This window comes from Sebastes umbrosus, chromosome 17 (assembly GCF_015220745.1).
Source record: "Sebastes umbrosus isolate fSebUmb1 chromosome 17, fSebUmb1.pri, whole genome shotgun sequence".
NCBI lineage: Eukaryota > Metazoa > Chordata > Actinopteri > Perciformes > Sebastidae > Sebastes > Sebastes umbrosus.
Window position 1 is genome coordinate 20028557 of NC_051285.1, and position 21474 is coordinate 20050030.

General features: G+C 39.5%; 1 protein-coding gene and 1 long non-coding RNA gene across 2 annotated transcripts in view; one reads left to right on the top strand and one right to left on the bottom strand.

The window, feature by feature from the left end:
- Positions 1 to 1204: 1204 nt before the first annotated feature.
- On the top strand, positions 1205 to 1808 carry LOC119475962. Its single transcript, XR_005203930.1, has 2 exons — positions 1205 to 1336; positions 1735 to 1808. It is a non-coding gene; the product is annotated as an uncharacterized LOC119475962 (long non-coding RNA).
- Positions 1809 to 7178: 5370 nt separating this feature from the next.
- The window catches only part of LOC119475761 (oligophrenin-1-like), a 30325-nt gene continuing 16029 nt past the window's right edge, over positions 7179 to 21474 (bottom strand). Inside the window, exons 14-24 of the mRNA XM_037748768.1 lie at positions 21145 to 21219; positions 19664 to 19748; positions 19175 to 19233; positions 18240 to 18345; positions 17964 to 18123; positions 15869 to 16010; positions 14753 to 15055; positions 13042 to 13189; positions 11499 to 11549; positions 7745 to 7793; positions 7179 to 7610 (exon numbers count right to left, since the gene is read on the bottom strand). Of these exons, the coding sequence (XP_037604696.1) occupies positions 7605 to 7610; positions 7745 to 7793; positions 11499 to 11549; positions 13042 to 13189; positions 14753 to 15055; positions 15869 to 16010; positions 17964 to 18123; positions 18240 to 18345; positions 19175 to 19233; positions 19664 to 19748; positions 21145 to 21219 (1184 nt within the window). The 3' untranslated portion in view covers positions 7179 to 7604. The remainder of the gene's footprint in view (positions 7611 to 7744; positions 7794 to 11498; positions 11550 to 13041; positions 13190 to 14752; positions 15056 to 15868; positions 16011 to 17963; positions 18124 to 18239; positions 18346 to 19174; positions 19234 to 19663; positions 19749 to 21144; positions 21220 to 21474) is intronic.

The window sequence follows — 21474 nt, forward strand, 5'->3', positions numbered from 1 at the left end:
GACATTAGGGGCACATTTCCTAACAAAATATTTTCACCATGTAGCAGCCCTTTAACTAGGACGTATCTTCCTTCAGTGTCTTTACAGGAAGCCGTGACAGTAAATGGGAGATTTTTGTGTATCAGTATATCACACCCCTTTTACTTGTTGAGTGTGATGAGAAGAAAATCTGACCAACCCATTCCCTGAGATACTTTTTGTGCTCCTCATCATTTAAATGCATTTCCTGTTCCTATTTGAATCTTATCTTTTTTTAAGGGAGTTCAGGACAGATTTCCTCTTTACCACATTATTAGAACCCTGAATATTCCATATACATATGGAAGCAGTCCCGTTCTATCTAACCTCAAGCCAGAGGTTTATTTTGATGCGGGCAGCTTACTGATATAGCCATTGATTTCATCCGTAGACGCGAAGGAGGAGCCGGTGCCGTTTGGGTGAAAGATTCTGATGACAGCAGGGTACAAGAAAGAGCACCTTATCCCCGCTTCTCTCAGTCATTTTCGAGCGTTTGCCGACTCCTTCCTCTTCCTCACAACTTCTGTGGAGAAATCCTGATAGAAGGACACGTTTCCACCTCCGATATTTATCGTGCCTCGGTTTCTTGCTGCATACAGGATTTTCTGTTTGTCAGTGTAGTTGTGCAGCCTCACCAGGACGGCTCTCGGACCCTCCTTGCCGGCGAATCTCACTGGCGGTCCCGTACGGTGGCGGTCCCGTACGGTGGGCTCTCTCAATCTTGATTCGATCCTTTTGTATATTCAGCACATCTGGTATCCACGTTTCAAAGAAATCCACCGGTGTTTTGCCCTCCGTACCTTCTTTCAGTCCGACAATCCACGTTCTGACGTCGACTTTGGTTTTCAAAACTTTCCAGACGATCTAATACCTTCTTAGTAGTTGTAGCGGACACATCCTCCAATCTGAACCCTGTTGCTCTACTGTCCCCATTCTCTCAATTAGGTTGTCGAGTTTCTCCGAGACTTCGCTAACTGGTTTAATTATGTTAGCTAGTTTACTGTCCAGCATCTTCTCTATATTAGCAGTGACAGTCTCCACAATTAATTTGTCTCGGTGCACATTTGGGTCTTGGTTGTCAGTAGGCTTGTAGGCCGCATCGCCCTCCGGGTCAAGGTCATTATCTTGGCTGGCATAGTTGACGTTAATGTTAGTGTAAGGCAGTAGCCTAAATCAGCCACCAGGTGTCGCTGGTGCGCTGTAATTCCCATCCAGAATTGCGCAATAGACATGTTTGTCCCTTACAGGACACCGTAGTCAAAAGTTACGTGGGGACGCCATCTTTTTTCCTGTTTACTTTTCTTTATTACTTCGTAAGGTAAGCATGGCGGCCCACATCGTAGTACAATATATTAATTAAAAACACCCTTCCTGTTCATCTTTTTCTACTAAATTTATAATTGGGATGTTGCCTTTCACCTATTATTATTATAGATATGTTTTATATGTAAATAGTGGCCGTAATGTTGGCATGTTACCGTGCAGAGCAGAGCAGCCGCTCTAATACAGGCAGGAGAATTAGCCTGTTCACTTATTGTTTGCTAGCTGTCTTGTTGTTGTTTCATTTAAATTATTTTCATGTGAGATTTTACGTTAAAAGTGCCTTATATCATTTTATGTGTTGTAATTTACTTCCATGTTAGTGTTTAGTGTTTATTTTTGTACTAGAATATATGTTTTCATGGAGTTTATACTTTTTCTTTATTACTTCGTAAGGTTGTGGACGAACAAGTGAGATGAGCAGCAGATGTTGTGGACAAATAAAGTCTTCCCGGTCTCAACCACAATCAAAAAGACTGTGCCGGTGTTTCCCTTAATCTGCACCACACCCCATAACACAACTATAAAACACAACGCAGAGTCCCAGGGTGTGCAGAGAGGCTCCAGCACGTGGGTTACATTAGCATTGCCTTTACCTCCTTTTTTACGTCCATCTTTCTTCTTTTTCGGTCCGGGAGTCGCAAAAAAGTTGTCGAGTGACATTATAAATATAGTGTACACCGGAGGTAGTTTTCCACTGGTAGGAAATGTGTTAAAAAATGATATTTACAGCATTACAGCGGGGAGAGACAAAACTCCACGTCTACTCAGGTCGGCACATCACGTGATCCCCCCTGACTCTTTGTTTGAAGTCATTGTAATTGTATTACTTTATTTTAATTGTTTGGATTCTAAGTTGCACCATGAAAGCTGGGCAAGAGGGCAAATTAAACACGGGAAAGACAATGACATTAATAAATGTTAGTAACACATAGGGGAATATACCTTAGAATCTAAGGTATATTCCCCTATGTGTTACTACTGGCATCATGCTTACCAGCTATCTAAGGCTTATATAGCTGGTAAGCATGATGTTGTTAACTAAAAAGTAGAAAAAAAATTTAATGAGTATCAGACGGTACATCCCAAAGTAAAATACGTTATCATAAATACATGTTTAATTGGCCATCCAGTGAACCGTGTGTGAACATACATTCTTTTGTTCTCGTGTGCGTGCTCCCCTTATTTGAAAGTCTCGCACTTGGCTGCATATTCGTTTACTGAAGCTCAAGGTCGTATGAATTGGCACGAATGCTACAAGGGATTTTCCAGCGGCCCCTGATGTGGGCCAACCAACCACCAAGTCCAGTGCAGAGGCTGGTACAGTCACGGTTAGAAATTGAGGTACAGGTCCGCAGATTTCAACGTGGCTCTGACTGGTAGTGAAGGTTGGAATGTGGCGGGAGGAGTGGATGGCAAAATAAATAAAGTGTCCGACTACATGTTTCTATAACAGATGGAGGTTATTATACTGAACTGCTGTGTGCATAATGCTATAAACGGTTGTGTTCCTCTGTTTCGTTTGGAATGTTTCAGGTGGGAAAGTTAACCGTCTTAAAGCAGCAGTGGGTAGAATTGTAGCAAATATGATTTTAAAAAAGTTATTTTTATAAAACGGTCACTATACTTGACAGTAGTGCATGAGACAGGTAATCTAAAAAAAAAGATGTGTCTCCGTGTCCTCCGGTGTCCTTCGGTGCTCCTAATGGCATCTGCAAGATTTCACAGACCGGAGGAAAACAACCAATCAGAGCCGAGCTGGAGCCTGCCGTCTCTGAGCAGCTAACAATCACTCGCAAACTCCGATCAAATGGTCAAACTAGTACTGTTTAGCTGTAAAATGAGAGAGTTTGGGACCCGGCAGCCATGTTGAGATCAGCTGAAGAAATATCAAGCACCGCCAACCAGCAAACTTTTTCATTTTACAGCTAAACAGTACACTACAAGATTCTTCTGAAAACATTTGAGGAGAGAAATAGGCATTACAGTAACAGAGTATTGATTCATATTTAATCAGCGCTGCCTAGTTTGACCGTTTGATCGGAGATTGTGAGTGATTGACAGTTGCCTCCGTTGAATGAACAGCCAATAGGAACGCTCTCTCTCTGAAATGACCTGTGATTGTCCAAAGTCTACCGTTACGGGCTAGATTTTCTAAAGCCTGTAAAACAGAGCTATGAGGAGGTGCAGAAGTCTAGTTTTCTCTGAGAACACTTGAATTACAATATCCTGAAAGGTTAAAGAAATGTTGCCCAATGATGATGCCTACTGCTGCATTAACAGTTTAACTCAGCTTGCCTTTTGAGAATATCTTGCCTCTTTAAATTGTATGTATTTCCTGTTGAGACATGATATTTGAATGGAAGTGAATAAAGGTAAAACCTGACTAATCATGCTCCTCAAAACATGGTTAGTTTTTAGAATGTGCCCAATACTTAATTTTTGACTAAATTAGAATGTTAACCAGCTAAACTAAGATGGTGAACATTATAAACATATTACCTGCTTAACATTAGCAACATCATCATGTTCATCATCATGAACATGTTAGCACACGTTTCCCTCGAAGCACTGCTGTGCCCGTTTACAGCCTTGCAGAGCTGCTAGTTCAGCCCTTAGTCTTCTTTTGGGAAGTTATAAAATGCCATGGCAGAGATGAAAAATGATATCAAACCTGGGACATCTTTCCAATCAGACATGTTCAGCAAACGTAAGGTAGGCAACAGTTCATTCTTTGCAGACATTTTTGTTTGGGATCCCACAGGGTTCATTGTTGGGCCCCATCATTTTCCCCTACATGCTTCTGACTGGATGTTTTTAAAGTACAAATAAACTTGGAAAAAAAAGTTCGGAAATTTGTGTTTAGTCGATTATTTCTCTGTTGTTACAATTTACATCGTTGGAAAGCCTGTTTATTTACCTTCATAATGATGTCCAACTTGTAAGGATCATGCATTTGTGGGATGAGCAGCACAGCTGATTATGTGGGTAGCGCCCAAGTAAGATTTGCCAAAATTCTCTGCCAATGCTAAACAGTGTATTCTCCTGTTGGAATTGACTCTTGCTTTGAGCTCCAGGTGCTGCCAATCAGGTGCTTGATGTGCATGGGGCCTGCTGGGTGCTGTGCCCTACTAAAGTGATCATTTGGTGTCTGCTCCAAGCATCGGCATGCCACGTTTGTCTGATCTGGATCAGGCCTGTGTGATAGGGCAAGTTGTTCTGCAATACCAAGTTGAATCCAAGTTGAGGAATGGAACGCCATCCCACAGCAACGTGTGAGCAGGTTGGTGACCAGCATGAGGAGGAGGTGCCAGGCTGTTGTGGCTGCGTATGGATCTTCCACCCGCTACTGAGGCTCCTGATGGTGTATTAAATGAATAAAGTGTAAAATTGCCAGCATGTCTTGTTTGTTCCTTATTACTGATAGAGAGTTCAATCATCCAATCCACCAAACAACTCAAAACAAGAGTCAATACCAACAGGAGAATACACTGTTTACCATTGGCAGAGAATTTTGGCATATTTTACTTGGGCGCTACCCACATAATCCGCTGTGCTGCTCATGACATCATTGTGAAGGTAAATAAACAGGCTTTCCAACGATGTAAAATACAATGCCAATTAGCATTGTAACAACAGAGAAAAAATCAACCAAACACAAATTTCCGAACAGTTTTTTCCCCCGAGTTAATGTCAGCAAATTTTTAAATTTCACCACAAACCAGATCAATAGAAAGACATTTCAAGCAATTTCTTTGTCACAAAAATTCACCACCATAAATGTCGTATATTTAAAGCCATTGGTCGTAAACATGAGTAAAATATTTGATGTTATCTTTAATCTGGCAAGGCAAATCTCAGAGAGTTGTTCTTTTTTCATTACATTAAAATGTTTCTAACATTAAAGAGGAACTTTAATTTTTGTTCATTTTGGTGGTCTCTGTGTTTCCGAGCACTAGAGTCCCTTTGGAAAACCTCTCATTTTACTGCAGCAGTGTCTGACAGTGTGTCCCGCGCAGTCCTGGTTCTCCCGTGTCTCCTTTCAGTTCAGTGGGTCCATGTGGCCTGGGCCTCCAGCAGCGTGTCGTCGGTGTTGGCTCCCAGCAGGGACCGGCGGAGCGACAAGGCGAAGCTCTGCTCCTGGCTGGAGGATGAGCCGCAGCTGCCGGGCGCGGAGCTCTCCACCTCCCACCGGAGCTCAGAATGCAGGTCGAAGGCAGCAGCGAAGCCGGATCTGGTTCTGTCAACGGCGGGCTGGTTGCTGCTGGAGGCCTCGCTGGAGTCTGAGCTGAAGGAGTTTCTGATGAACCTGCATGATTTCATCAGATTTCTCACGGAATCCGACCCGGTGGCAAAGATGACAAGCATTAAGAATAACTATATAGAAATAGCCAATCTCCTCCTTGATGGTCTTGTTTACATATGTAGGTCATATAGAGGCATCAGTATTAAAGTGAGACTGTCTCATATCCAGTTAAAAATTCCTCACAGTAAATTTAAGCTGTACTAAGATGATAACATTCTGCTTTAATTTTTTTACATGTCTTGAGATTCTGTTATGATTTGACCTTATATAAATAAATTGAATTGATACTTGCACTTTCAGTTTGTACAAACACAATACCTTTAATTTGAACTGAACAAAAAGATAAGCTCACAAAACCCCAATTTTTCGCATTTTTACATGTGTTGTCTAGTTCACTTTGATGGCATAAATGGGTCTGGCACCAAATTATATTACAGACTAAGAAACGGTTAACTGCTCTGCAATCTCCCCCGAGAGAACACTTAACAATACAAAAAAGTTATTAATTTAGTGCAAATGTGAAATAGATTTCATATGAGTGATTTCTAACGGAACAACTGGGTTAGAAAAGCCATTTTTAAAGCTGATTGGTATGACAATGGTTTAACGTTTGTCTATGATTTATTGAATTCAGATGGACACTTGTAATCCTTTGAAGATTTTACTAGAAAGTATAAAATTAGAATATACTAGTTTACAGATTCCCAGTCCTTTACTGACAATTTTCGTTGACTGCAGCTTCCGTGCCTTCTCTGAAAGTTGGTGATTTCAATTTGTTGGATAAAAAATAACAGATGATAACAGAACAATTAGGCTGGTTTTCAAACAAAAAAAATATCAACTCATACTCTTTACAGGATAATATAGAAGTCCCTTTAAGGAGACAGTCCTTTTCTTTTTATCTAAGTGAATGGAAACACACAGATCCATTTTTAAAAATATTCACGAGCCATGTTAAGAACTTTTTTTGCGTTTATTTTCCATCCTGAAAACAAATCCAAACAGACAACAACCAGAATTTTCAAGTTGGGTTTAAAAAATAAAATAAAAATAACAACTATTTTAAGAATAAAGAAATAAAACAAAACAATGGAGTGTTATTTTCATATACAATATTGTAACAATCACTTTACCTGACCTGCTTTTTTAATCCCAATTATTCATTTGAGGTGCACCAAATTCATGTAAACTTTGAGGACTCTTCTGTGCGACCTGACCTACCTACATCAGGTAAGAAGTGAGGGAATGTACACTATTGAATCTGGTTTTAATAATTCCCTATTAATCTAACATTATATTCACTATGTAAATTCAAACCACACTGACTGGAATGCTGGCTTACATTGTGTAGCAAAATACTTTTTGTAATGCCTCTTAAAAAAGTGACTTAAGGCTGAATGACAAGTTATGTCTCAACTGACATACATGATTCAAATTTTGATCTAAATATTCTTTTTGAAAAAATCAGTAATGATTAAACCTATTTAATCAATTAGTCTTCTTTGGGAGATCTATTTTACAATGCTAAAAACAAGTGTTACGAGTGTAGAAGAGATTTAAATAAGCTGTTATAACCAGTTATGGTAGTTAGTTCCCTCAAATAAAATTGGCCATTCAAATGTTTTAACACCTTAAAGAGACTAAATGTTGTAATATTATTTGACAAAATTGTCAATTGGCATGAAACAAGGGGGAAATAGTACTGTTACTCCATCCAAACTTTGGAATAATCAAACACTGAGACAATTAGCTACTTTGCGACCTCATTCAAAAGTCCATCTGCTACCGTGTTGCCTTACAACATCATTCTTACAATTAAAAACCAAATGGAATCAAATACATCCATTCAGTTCTACTGAGAGCCACTTGTTCAGTCTGTCCGATAAGATCATTGATGGTGACTCCCTCCAGCTGGATCAGCACCCAGCAGACCATGTAGAGCTAACATGTGGTGGTCACATTAATTCTGAGGAAACAAAACAAACAGTCTCCCTCAAAGACGAAAATAGACACATTAAAAACAGTTTATTACACAAGTACTTTGCAATTTATCCAGTATTTTAATGTTGTTAAATCTTCCACAATCACTGTAAATCTCACCTCTTTTTTTACAGTTGACCTTCTTGTTGCTGACGGTGAGGCCGGTGGACTAAATTAGAAGAGAAAAAAAGGTAAATTACAAATCCATTTTATGGCTTCAGCTCAACCACGAGACCACCCATGATCTGCCTTAAAGGTGGAGTCTGCGATTCTCGAGAAAGATTGCAGCTAGCTTCTTTGAACTCAACACCCAAACAAATACTAATAACAGATAGGAAGCTTAAAAATACTCAGAACAAACTAATCATCATCCTTAATTACAATCCAAGAGCGCATATTAGCCCAAAACCATTTTAAAGAGTTGAATTGTCTCCCTGTTGAGGGTAGAATTCCAGTTAAAACTTATTACGCAAGATTTTACAAGGTCCATTTCCAAATCTTTTATTGGGTATTTTCAGTACCTCATCAAGCAAGAGCGACGAGAGCAGTTAGCTCTGCCAGTCACGGAAATGATATTGTGCTGTTGCATGTGTTGGCAGAAAAAGATGACAAGTTAGCCACACATTAAAGCTCTTCAAACATGTTTACCTGCACTTAAAATCAGATACAGCATGATTTAATTGAAGCTGTTGTCGAGGTTATCTGGAGTCATATAATAAACGACACAAGCACCTTTGTTGTAATGAAAGTGGGTGACAAACAGCTCCTTGGTCTTGAAAAACCAAGGCTATGACATCTGCATATGCTCTGTGGTGTAAGAGACAGCAGTTTGACCATCTTTATGATTGTTTTGAACAGGAAAGTGAAGAACTAAAACTGGTAAAAAAGAAAAGAATATTCTATAACGGTCTTGACAACATCACTGAACAAATGAAAACCCCGTTTGACAGTCTGGAGGAGTTTGATTTCCTTGGCTTGGGTTGATGTTGAGATGTCAGCTAAATTTGATGATCACAAATTGAAGAGCCTGTCCAGCTATGCAAAATTCTTTGATCTGGTTATACTGTTCAAGTCCAAAGAATGACGCAGCTGCTTACTTTTTTGACAGACAATAAGATTATTGTTTATAGGAGACTATAAAAGGCCACAAAACACCTTCTACCAACCGCATCTGCTGTGGTTAAAGCATTAAAGTGCATAAAGACCTACAGCTGTAACAGACTGGAGCAGAACAGGCTTTTGTCCTTGGCTCATGTTTCCATTGAAAAGGAGAGACTATGAAACCTGTAATACATCAAACAAGGAGGACTTTTACATCAAAGTCATTGACATCTTTGTCCAGAGGGATAGGCGCATGGACTTCATCTACAAATAAAGTATGTGCCTCCTTTGAATCAATAAAATTAGGTCTATATATAATAGGGCTGTACAAATAGTTTGAAGTTTCATTCTTAATGTTGATATTCTAATTATTATTATTAATAACTTATAGAAACATTGTGTGAAAATCCACCTTCTCTCTCTTTCACACACACCTAATACACACCTCCTTGTCGCTGTAATTCCAAAAGTCAAAATTTACTGAAAAAAGATGGATGTAATCATTTCCAAAATTCACATCATGTTTTTATCCAACAATGTCTGGCTTCAGTCCATATTTGTTGGCATTTAGCCTTTCAAAAGCAACATTTACACTGTGGTCAAAAAGTGTTTGATCTCCGGCTCGCCCCACACAAAGGGGCGGTCTAGTCGCAATAACACAATAATATTTACCCCATTTGTTTAGGCTGACGACATTATATGATGACGTTACAGCCCCAATGTATATATAGCCTAATTTATTTTATGTTGTCTGTTTTCTACTGGTGCACTGACACCAAGCTTTTTCTTTACCCTGGTGCGCCGTCACCAGACGCTCAGTATCGGTATCTCGGTATCGAGGTCAACCGTCCAAACCAATTGTGAGCTGAGCATGGCTGCAGTTTGTCAGCAAGAGAGACTCACAGCTGCCAATCATGACGTCTCAGCCCCTTTTATAGCATCAAATAACTAATTAAAACAAAACTTATCAGTAAAATTAACACTTGAACATACATCAATGTGATAAGAACTTCCTAAAATGACAAAAACATACTTTGGAAAAAAAGGTATTTGACATCTACTTTGACTTTTAAGTTTGGCCCATGTCCCATCCACTAACATGGATGGGGTGGGATATATGACCTATACTGCAGCCAAACACCAGAGAGCGATCAAAATGTTTTGGCTTCACTTTTGGGGAGCTGTCATGTTGTCCATCTTTATATACAGTCTAGGGTGTTCACTTTTGGTAGGAGTGGATGAGCTGTTTTCTACTGGTGTGCTGAAACCAATATTTTATGTTTTATTCTTTCTACTGGTGCGCTGACACCAAGCACTCTCTTTATCTCGGGGCGTTTGTGTTGTATGTCTGCCTAATTAATGTAGACTATATTTTATCTATGCATAACGCAGCCCCATACGCAACAAACTGTGATGCACTGTGTGTTCTGACACCTTTCTATCGGAACCAGCATTACTTTTTCAGCAATTTGAGCTCCAGTAGCTCTTCTATTGGATCGGACAACACGGGCCAGCCTTCGCTCCCCACGTGAATCAATGAGCCTCGGGTCTGATCCTGTTGCCGGTTCACCTGTTTTCCTTCCTCGGAACACTTTTGGTAAGTCCTGACTGAGCAACCCGGGAACATCCCACAAGAGCTGCAGTTCTGGAGATGCTCTGACCCAGTCGTCTAGCCATCACAATTTGGCCCTTGTCAAAGTCGCTCAGATCCTTACGCTTGCCCATTTTTCTGCTTCCAACACAAAGTTCAAAATGTTCACTTGCCGTATAATATATCCCACCCACTGCCAGGTGCTATGGTAACGAGATAATCAATGTTATTCAAATCACCTGTAAGTGGTCTTAATGTTATGGCTGATCGGTGTATGTGCCACATCGATAGGTCACTGCCTACTCAGGCAAAGATTTCACCGCACATTTCTGCTTTCTCTTCTTACATCCATGGCCTTTCCCCTGTCCTGTGTAAGAACACCCCCTGTTGCTGATTGGCTGGAATAGTGTTGTGTGGCTCGATCTAAGCCACTTTGTTTGTTTCCCGTTTACAGAGGCAGGGCTGTGTATGAACATCAGATTTTTTCTCAGAGCACACAGAACGGACAGCTAGAGGACCACAAGCAGATATTCGCTGAATTTGACACAAAGTGTTTTGGATTAGAGTCGCTGACTGCACCTTTAAGGCCCATATATGCTGTGTAATAACAGAGATCTTGCATCTTGGTTCATTGCATCTCACACTGTGCGAGATGAGTCTGATAAAGTATTGAGTATTGGTTGTCTGTGAACCACCTGTAATTATCTTCAGAGGCTAACAACTGATTATTAGATCTAAATATATCTACACAATATTCGTATTATACAGCTGTGGGATAATAATCACTAAAGTCACAATCTGTGCTTCTTCTGTTCAAAGGCCAAACGAGACCTTTTTAATGTCAGCATAGGCCACACGTTAACGTAAACTAGGAGATTACGATGAAGAAAAAGATGAACTCTTTTGATAAAACTCCCACAAACTCTTCCCACTCAGGCATTCTTCCTCTACAGCCGTCATCACTGCGTGTGCAGGGAGGGCAGCAGGGACCTTAACTTGAACCATCCAAGCAGATCATAAAAGCGGAGATGTGTTTCCATAACTGCGTCATCAGAAGGAAATGTCTAACTTTAATCTTCTGTGATGTTTTTATTAACTTTCATCTACTGTACTGTAAAAACAAGCACATCTGATTAGTGTCCTGAATTAAAGAAAAGGAAAAACTGGAGCACTTTTACATACCTGCCAACGTTCCTGGAGGCATTCTCAAAAAACTTTGCTTTAGAGGCAACACTGCAGAAAAAGAAGAAAAACGACATGTTGATATTGTAGATAAACATGTATGTGAGATTCTTCATTAGATCCTTTGTGATCCAACAGTCATCACGTATTATTTGGTAGTTGTATGTTATAACAGGAAAAGCAAAGGTAACTAAAAACATTATAGTAACTAGAAGGGCATTCGGAGAGCAATGTGTGAACAGACGTACTTAGAGCTGAGGACGCATGTTAATACCAGGTCTGAACAGGGCCATAGACTAAAACTCATCTGTTCAGACTGCACCTTGGCCCATAACAATACTCTCACCTCTTTCTCTCTCTCTTTCTATCTCCAATGTCTATAAATGTAGCACTTGAAGTAGATCAGCATATTTGATGAAGTTGATGCATGATTCTTGCACTTCTTGTGGTACCAACATGGTTGAATGCACTTATTGTAAGTCGCTTTGGATAAAAGCTGCAGCTAAATAAATGTAATGTAACGCAGGTGCTCCAGTTCTCTGATATTGTGCATGCTGGCTCACTGGAACAGCTTATTGAGACACTTAATGTCAACAGAGCCATTGTTAATGTTATCAGTTGCACCTGTGTTTTTCCTGTTAGAACAAGTCAAAATGTCCCTTAGATCAAGTTAATTAGCTCATTAGCTCAAGATAACATAGAAGTTTTCTTCTGATAACTGATAACTATCTTGTTAAAAAGGCTTTTTTGTGTCAAGATAAAAGCTAATTAATCCATTACCACAAGAAAAAACAACATTACAAGATATATAACAAGATAAATAACTTAAAACTGTAACCTGATTTTTTTGTTGACATAAGGTCGCCTTTACATTAGCATTTAATTTGAGTCCTGTTTTTAGCCACCTGGTGTATTAAAGTGCAATATCCACTCTCTTTTAGCTCTGTTTTTGGTCTGTACCACCTCCTGAGGGAAATATCTAGTTCTTGAGTTGCTATATGCTAAATTATGTTCACCAGCTAGTTGCTAACTTTGTAAGGTAGTGTACAGTGGGTTTTTTTTAGCTTTTACCGCTGAAAAGTTGTGGCCCGTAAAAACCAAAACAATGAGCTGAAAGATGCTAAAATGCTCCGTAGAGCTGAGAAGAAATCTGCAGAATCAGGTGATAATTCTCTGTGGGTTCATCACTACAAGCGACCCCGTTCACATGCAAGTAGTCCATTGTTAATATAATTATATTGATTATAGCATCATAATCAATATAGTATTCAAATTGTATTATTGTATCATATTATTCGTATATTTTTACAAATCTTTGGGATGAAAGAATCTAAAAAGTAATCGTCACCTCGGTTGCTCTTGGCAGCTCTCGACAATTTTGATAATCAAAGCTACTAATACCTTGAAGGCTGCTGATTCTGACACTGCACGTCTGGCATTATTTCAAGGTTGCTTAAATTGTGAGTTCTATTGTTTTTAATAAAAACAGCAGATCTATAGTTGAATTTTTTTTGGACTTCTCTTGGACTTTTGGAGCACTTACTAGGATGTGGCTGTGCTCTCGCTGCTGGCTGCAATCGGGCTCTTTTGTGGAGCGGGGTATCTGGAGGGCGGCTCAGGAGGCCTGACAGGAGGTCTACAAATAACATGTTTCTCTGAGGACCTCGTTCTGGTCAGACCGTCTGAATCTCCTGAAAGAAAAACAATATTAATGTAGAATTACAGTTTTTGCAATAAAATTGTAAATGGCAAAATGAAAGAATAAAGGCTGTGATGGGTTAAGAGGTTAGGAAACACATTTCAGTATTCACTATAACATGGATCTTCTGTTATTATAACAGATCTATACAATGACATGCTGAGAGTTAGGAAATACTTGGATACCTACTTTCTTGGGCAAATAACTCAATAAGAAACAATCAGCAAAGACTTTATGTCTGCAACCAAGCTCTGAACAGTGACTGCTTCATTATCCACCATAAATGCTCGCATAACACTCATTATGTGGGAGAACCAGATGATTAACGGCTTCCAAGGCAAATTTGCAAAGCAAGGATCAGGGGGCTACCTCAGGGTCTGAGAAGTGAAGCCAACGCTGAAGTGCCTTAAACTTGCATTCTTTTTAATAGCCAGTAGGGGGCTGGGTTTATGGTCTCAGTCGCTAGTTTCAAGTCTTCTTCAATACAGCATGATGTTCATTTAGTAAATTATGGTCCCATTTAGAGTCAAATAGACCATAAAACAGGGTATGATTTGGAGCGTGGCTACCTTGTGATTGACAAGCTGCTACCACGGCGTTGTCCGGTCTGGGAGTTGTCCGACTTAACCCTTTCACAGTGTGTTTTCAGTTCATGAAAGTTAATTATAACTTTTTGGTCGCCTAAAAATGTCTTATTCAGCGTGACTTCTGATTGCAAAAAGCCAAGATGGTGATGATCAAAAACCAATATGGCGATTGGTTATCGAGGTTATTCAAGTATTCGAGTTATCGAATTATCAAGGCTTTCAAACGGCAGTCCCCTACGGTAGATGTCATTTGTGACTACGTCCACATCTTATTACTACTGTATACTACTACAACAAACTACAACAATAACAACCTCGCAGTTGTATACCTCCGCCAACCCGTCAAGTTGCAGTTTACATCTATGTCTGTCCAAAATGTCATCACTTCATCATTTTATCCTGTAAGAGGTGTATGAAATTGTCATAATTAGCACATGAATTCTTGAATTATGGCCAAAAAACGTGAGGTCACAGTGACCTTAACCTTAACTAAACACTAAAATCTAATCAGTTGATCTTTGAGTCCAAGTGGACGTTTGTGCCAAATTTGAAGAAATTCCCTCCGAGCGTTCCTGAGATATCGCGTTCATGAGAATGGGTCGGACTGAAGGATAAACCGAAAACATGATGCCTCCAGCCACGGCTATCGCCGGCGCGGAGGCATAAAAACAAATCAACAGGAGAGAAGAATGCTTTTGAAGGACTGGATGTAGCCACATGACAAAGGGAAAACGAGTAAATGACGTTCTCAAGAGCTGACTGACAGTATTCAACATGTCTATGACTATTCATGTCCCAACATATCTGACCAATACGTCACAAATTTGCTTTCTACATTGCATTATATCCCTTTGTCTCTCATTTTTTAAAATCCCATAAAACCTGGAAGAAGTCTTTTTTTTTTAGCTGAAGAAACACGTGTGATATAAGGAAGTTTCAGCCACATAAACACCGATGTTTCATCTTACCTTCTCTGTTGGCTGGTGTGCCTTTAGGAGGTGGTCTTCTGCCCTGGAAGGACGGTACTCGGCTCACATAGATTCCAGACTCCCCATTTGCCGCTGAAGAAAAGTCTGGCCTTTGCCTTATATCGTCTATCTTGCCAGCGTCGGAGTCTCCGTCCCGACGGATAGATGGTTTGGGTATCAATGCTAGTCTTGGAGGAGGTTCTCTTGGAACGAGTGGAGGAAAGCTTACAGGTTTTGTCCGCTGCAGGGGAACGGGGTTCGTTGAGACTTCCCCGTCCACGACAGAGCTGTCGTTCTGGCCATCTGTTGCAAAGAAACAACATAACCGATTAATGCAAGGTACTTGGGAGTGGACTCAACAGCTACACATTGAGATAAAGAATGGGATGTTGTTCTTCCTATCTGACTACAGTAACTTCAGGCCTCAGTCAAATGTTTTCCTCTGTGAAATAATACAAATTGTCTTCAATGTGCAAATAGAAAACATGCAAAGCATACGGAAATGTGTACTGAAGGTCATAACAATACAATGTAAATGAATGTCAAAAACATTCATTAATCATTAAATTGGTAACCCAACCACAGTGTAGTGGCATAGTAAGTTAAGAAGAGTTAAATATTTAACCAACGCAGGGAGGACAAGCTGCAGGTGCTCCAAATCTCTCTGCCACAGTGTATGTGAGGATGGAGACACACCCACTTAATGAGGGGTTCAAACAGACAAAAAATTACATGATTTCGCCAGAGGCCTTGAAAAAAAAAAAAAGACTAATGTGGGAAAAAAAATGTAGAGTGGATAGGTTTACTTGTACTTTATATGAAAAAGCACCAAAAGAATTCCTATCAACAACAAAGGATAAGACAATAAAGACAGAGAATAATATTAATTTGATTTAACATTCTTTGACAAACAAATAAATGACTCCATGTTTAGGAATATGTAATAATTTTTTTTGAATGGTATTTGATGGACACACACACTACAGTAAATCACATTTTTCTGTACTTCAGAAAATGTTAAGATATGACCCTGCAGGGGCGTTGCGGTTCAAATCTTTGGATGGGTTAATGATGAGGATGATGATGACAGTCAAGCCAAGGGAGGCTGATAATTACTCTCTGTGTGGAAGTGGTGACTAAGAGCTGGATAAACACGAGGTGGCCGCTTGGATATGGTGATGGGCTGCCGCTTTCTCGGGGTGATTCGCGGAGGAGGGACAGGTGGGGCAGTGCTGTCCTCTGGCATATAACTGAAGATCTGTAATCGCAATAAAAGTTACAGTAGCACTTTGGTTTAGTGACTACAATTACAGCCTGTAAATGAATTAATAATGTTATATAGATGAGAAGGAACAGAAAAAACAATGACAGTAAAATTAAAAAAAGAAATCACTGCTATTTTTCACAAAACAATCTTAACAAAATCCCATGTATTTCAACATCCACTCCTTTATTACCGTTTGCATACTGTTTTTTGTTAGGAAGTTAAACAGGTCATGACTCCCTCTCTATTATCTATTTTATATTGCTGTGAAAACACCTCCTTCACACAACTGTATTTATTCAAGTTTCTTGCAAAAAAGACGACATTTTACAAGATTACATTTTAACACATCATAACGTTAAAATGTTCCTTTGCCTATTACTCACTTTTTACTGAATAGAGCCTGAACGCATCATACTGTAAATCATTGTGACCTCCAGTGTTGAAACTGGCAGGACGAGAGCTCGTGAAGGTAAGCAGCCCAGTCCTGCACGGAGCTAACAGCGAAGGCCAACTAGCTCTTGTCCTACTGATTTCAACATGGATATGTTGTTCATGTAAGGATGTAGTCTGAATGCAACATTAGGTGTCGCTGTTGTATTATTTATTGAACTGCGAACACAGCAACTTGCGCCGTTTGTCCTCAACAGGACACTGTAGCCTTTTGCTCCATGTATGACGCCTTATTCAGACTTTATTTTGCCATGCCCCGCAAGGTAAGCATGTGTTAACGGCGACCTACATTATTATCAAATATTGATAAAAAGTACCACCCATTTGGTTAAGTTGTTCGTCATTATGGTTAATAATATGATAAGCTATAATTCAGTGTGTGTAAGGAGTATTTGTGTGTAGTTTTGTTGACTGTTTGTAATGTAGTTAGACGATCATTGTGGTTGGCATGCCGTGCGCTAGCAGTGGATAAACAGGATTTTGTGTAGCAGCGCCAAGTAAGGCAGCAGCACTTTGGTTTACTTCTATTTTATTTGATAATTTGTTTTTATGTTGATGATTTACATTTTTCAGTGTTATATTTAATTTAATGTGGACGTAATCTTTATTTTAATACAATGTGTCTTAAAATTAAGTTAAAAGACAGATTATTATTTTTATACGGAATTTATTGAAAAGAGACTTTGTTTTGTCATGCCCCGTAAGGTGGACACCAATTAAGTGAAGCCTGCATTATCAGGGGAGAAATAGAGTGCATCCCCTGGACGCGTCGATAGTGAGTTTTCTGCGTCCCAAACATATTTTCTATCGTCCCTGGGAGGACAGAACGACGTTAGTCTCGGGCCAAAAAAAGAATACCGTCACATTTTCAGAATTTTGGTGTGGACTTGGTACCCAAGTATCGGTTCTCGTGACATCCCTATTAAGAAGCATTAAATTTTTCAACATTTTGGGAAATACACTTATTCTCTTTCTTGCTGAGAGTTCCATGAAAAGATTGATACCACTCACACGTCTGTACGTGTAAGTATGAAGCTACAGCCAGCAGCTGGCTAGCTTAGCTCAGCATAAAGACTGGAAACAGCTAGTCTGGCTCAGTTCAAAAGGTATAGTTTAGTCTCTTGTTTGTTTAATACATATACAAACCAAAGTGTAAAAACCTCAATTCAGAATTTTATTGGGGGTTATGTACCGGACTATTTCTTGGCCGGGACCAGTGACTTCGTAGCGTCTCCGTCGGTTACCTGGCAACTGGTCCTGGCCAAAAAATTGTCCAACTCCCCGTTGTTGTTTTTGTACTGGTGCCGGTAGGTGATTTTGTTCCCTTTAGACAGAGCCAGGCTAGCTGTTTCCACCCGTTTCCAGTTTTTGTGCTAAACTAAGTTAGCTGGCTGCTGGTGGTCGCTTCATATTTACAGACATAAGTGATACACTTTGATGCTGTTTTACATGTATTCTCAGACCCAACAAAGGCTGCGTTCTCTGAAAACGTACCTTTTTGGAGTCCTCAATCAGAATCTCGACGACAATATTTTGGAACTTGATATCCAACATGGCCGCCACCGTCTCCTCCTTTGCTCTCATCAGTGTGGGTCCAAAGATAACCGCCATGTTTGAAGGGGTCATCCGATTTTCTTCACTGTGACTGCACACACTGTCAACAAACATCACGTTGGGTTGCATAAACTAACTGTAACTAAACTGTTGTAAACTGTGTGAGAGCAAAAGTACAAACTGTAAATCACAACAAAGTATGCTGCGAGCACTTACTTGACCAAGTGTTTAATAAGCATCTCCACCATCTCCCGATTCTTCTCTGGTAGTTTGTAGGAAAGAGAATGAATCTCGCTCAGTCGAAAGTCCAGATTATCTGACTCTGTGACACAAAGACAACACAAAGTTACCTAATGGATGGATTTGAAAGAACGGTTTATATTAAGTTCATGAAATATTTACATAATGGAGGTATAATTTAAAATTCAGGTGCTCTGAAATTATTTGTGATGAATAACAGAAATGATTATGAGTTACATATAAACATGAAATGTTTAAACACAATAGGGCACAGACATACACTGTGATGGCATAAAGCAAGGTCTCCAAAACAAACCGTATAATACGTAAAGACATTTCCAGGAAACTGAAGCCAACAGTGGTCTTACTGTAACATCCTGACAGAATGAGGCTGATGCTATTAAACTTGTTGTCTTCTCTGTTTTACAGTGACGTTGTGTGTGAAAGGGCTCAGATTTCTTTTAGTGTCTTCCAAACAGACCTGGTGGTGCCTGTTAAACTGCTGGACCTGCAGCCTGCACAGTACTGATTTACAAATGTCTCTTTAGTACCTGCCATTCAGGTTTTGCTCATCTTTGCAAAAAGAAAGTCTGTTGACTTTGGGTACTTGAAGTGCAACATGAATAAGCATGCATGCAATGCGATGGAGATATCTTTTTTTCCCTGTTGCATGCTAACAGGTGAGGACAAGTTTTTGTCAAAAGCACATAATCAAGTTGCAACCTTCTTAATGCTTGTGAGTGACATTTCAACATTTTTATCAAGGGGATTAGATTTTGAGTGAAACACCAGTGTGAGTTTGAGACACACTTTAGCGGTAGGTCTAGATCCGAGAGGAGACCAATAAAACATGAACATGCAAACAAAACTCCTTAATCTTTGCGCTGGACAATTTCCAAAACACGTCTTACTTGCAGCACACATGAGGTCTCTGTGTAGGTTGTAGGTCATCAGAGGTTCAGACAAGCTCCTGCAGATGAATACACACACTCGTAAAGAAGTACAAGGCCGCGGTGCAATATAACTCACCACGTCAAACACAAAAAAACACTCCCTTACACAATTACAGAAAGCTCTCAGAGAGTATAACCTCTGTCAAGGCTATTTTAATAACCAATGGCTTTAATGTGCATTAGACAATCGAGCAGATTCATGGAAAATACCTAAATCCTTGAGATATCAGGGATTTGTACAAGAAAGAATCATGGAAAATTTCAAATGCGACTCTTGACCAATTAAAATGTAGTCAACAATTCATGAATAATAATAATAATATTCATAATAATATTCATAATAATAATAATGTCAGTAAAAGACAGCCATAGAGCTGGAACTATACAATGTTATTTAGTATTTTCCACGAAATTAACTTTGTGTCTCCTACTAACACACAAACATACCTGAGATAAAACTTCATTGCACTTGTGATGGTTTTAACGTCCACATCGCTGCTGTGGAAATCCGCATCTCCTGGATGTGTGGGGTCTGTGAAGGAGCAAATCAAAACAAACAAGCAGAAATTATTTATAGGTGCTATTGATAACATTCAGCCACTTGATGTCGTGTTCTCCCTCCCCCGTTCCACTGCATTTATTTCACATCAATTCGTTGTCAGGATCTTACTGTCAATATCAGTCATTTATCCGTTTTTTCCACACTAACTGACTTTAAGAAAAGCCATACTCTTATTCGGCACCTTTCTAAAGGCTCTGTGAATTTATTATTATTATTTTTTTTTTAATATTTGTCTACATAACAATGTTATCAACACAACCTTTAATGCCATTACGTTAAATGCCGTGTAATTGTGTCATTGATCAAACTGGCTAGTTGTGGCATGTACTATAGCCATAATTAAATAATAAGCAATATAGGGCCAGAAATTCACTGGACAATCAGTAATTGCAAAAATGTATAAAAATAAAAATAAAAAAAAGGCAAATCACAGGTGTAAATAATAACATAAATGGTGTCTGAATTCCATTTAGCTGCTTCAGTTTCAGGGTCCTTATTGCAAATGCTTACTCACTGCCATGACTTACTGGGACACTTGAATAGGACAGAGCCATCGTTAATGTTATTAATGTGCTTTTCCTACTGTGTAAAATATCTGATGTAAAAAAAGTATTTAACAAATGTAATTTAAACCTGCGATAACTGATTTTTGGCCACTTGGGGGCAGCAGAAACAAGGTGTAAAAACACTGACATATAACCTTTTAAGTTGCCTATTAATACAACCAGATAATAAAGCATCATTAGCATTCATTTAGAGTCCTGTTTGGGTCCACCTAATGAATGTTAGTCCAATATTCACTCTGTTTTAGCTCTGTTTTTGGTCTCTACCAACTACTAGAGGGAAATATATGTCTCTTTAGCTTCTAAATGCTCCACTACACCAGCTAGCGAGTCGCTAACTTTGTTCGACTGCTGTTTGGTGCTGAGCAGGTAGTGAACAGTGGCTTTTTAAAGCTTTTTCACTGCCTGTTATGACCGAAAGTTATGCTATGAGAGCGGTGAAAGTGAAAAACTAAATTTAAGTTGAGGGCCAGGAAATGAAAGCAGTGAGTTAAAAGACTCTTTAAAGCTAAGTTGAGCTGAAGGGAAGAGCAGAATCCGGTGATAGTTCTTTGTGGGTTTGCCACTACAAGCGGCGCCTTTAATGCATAGTCTTTTGATCCATTGTTTGTGTAAAAATATAATTTCTAGCCACTTTAAGGCAGAGCCTTCCAGAGCAGGAGCACTGCGAGTCAGCGACCTGCTGATATTTCCTTGTCATTCATACAGACGAGCTTCTTTGATTCGCTAAGGAACAGGATCCCAAGTGAAGAAACACAATGAATGGGCAGATGTAAAACATGTTCACAGGCTTATTTCCTTACCAAAGAAGGCATTTAAAAGCTTCTGCACTTGGATGTTGCTGCCAACTGTTCTGTACACTCCTTCTTGTGTGACTCCTGGAAAGACGAGAGGGGGAGTGTAAAAAGAAGAGGAAAAAAAGCTGGAGTGTAATCTGGACATATACAGAGCAGTGGAAATGTACCACATGCTTCTCTTCAGAGCCTGCAGGAGCCAGAATTAATATACAGATGTTCTTTCCTGATTATGCACGCTTCATTTAACCATTTAGTTTGAGACTGAACGACATGCCATGCTTGGATCATGAGTCAAATTACATGGCTTGAGTACTTCTTTCCATTCTTGTAAGATGA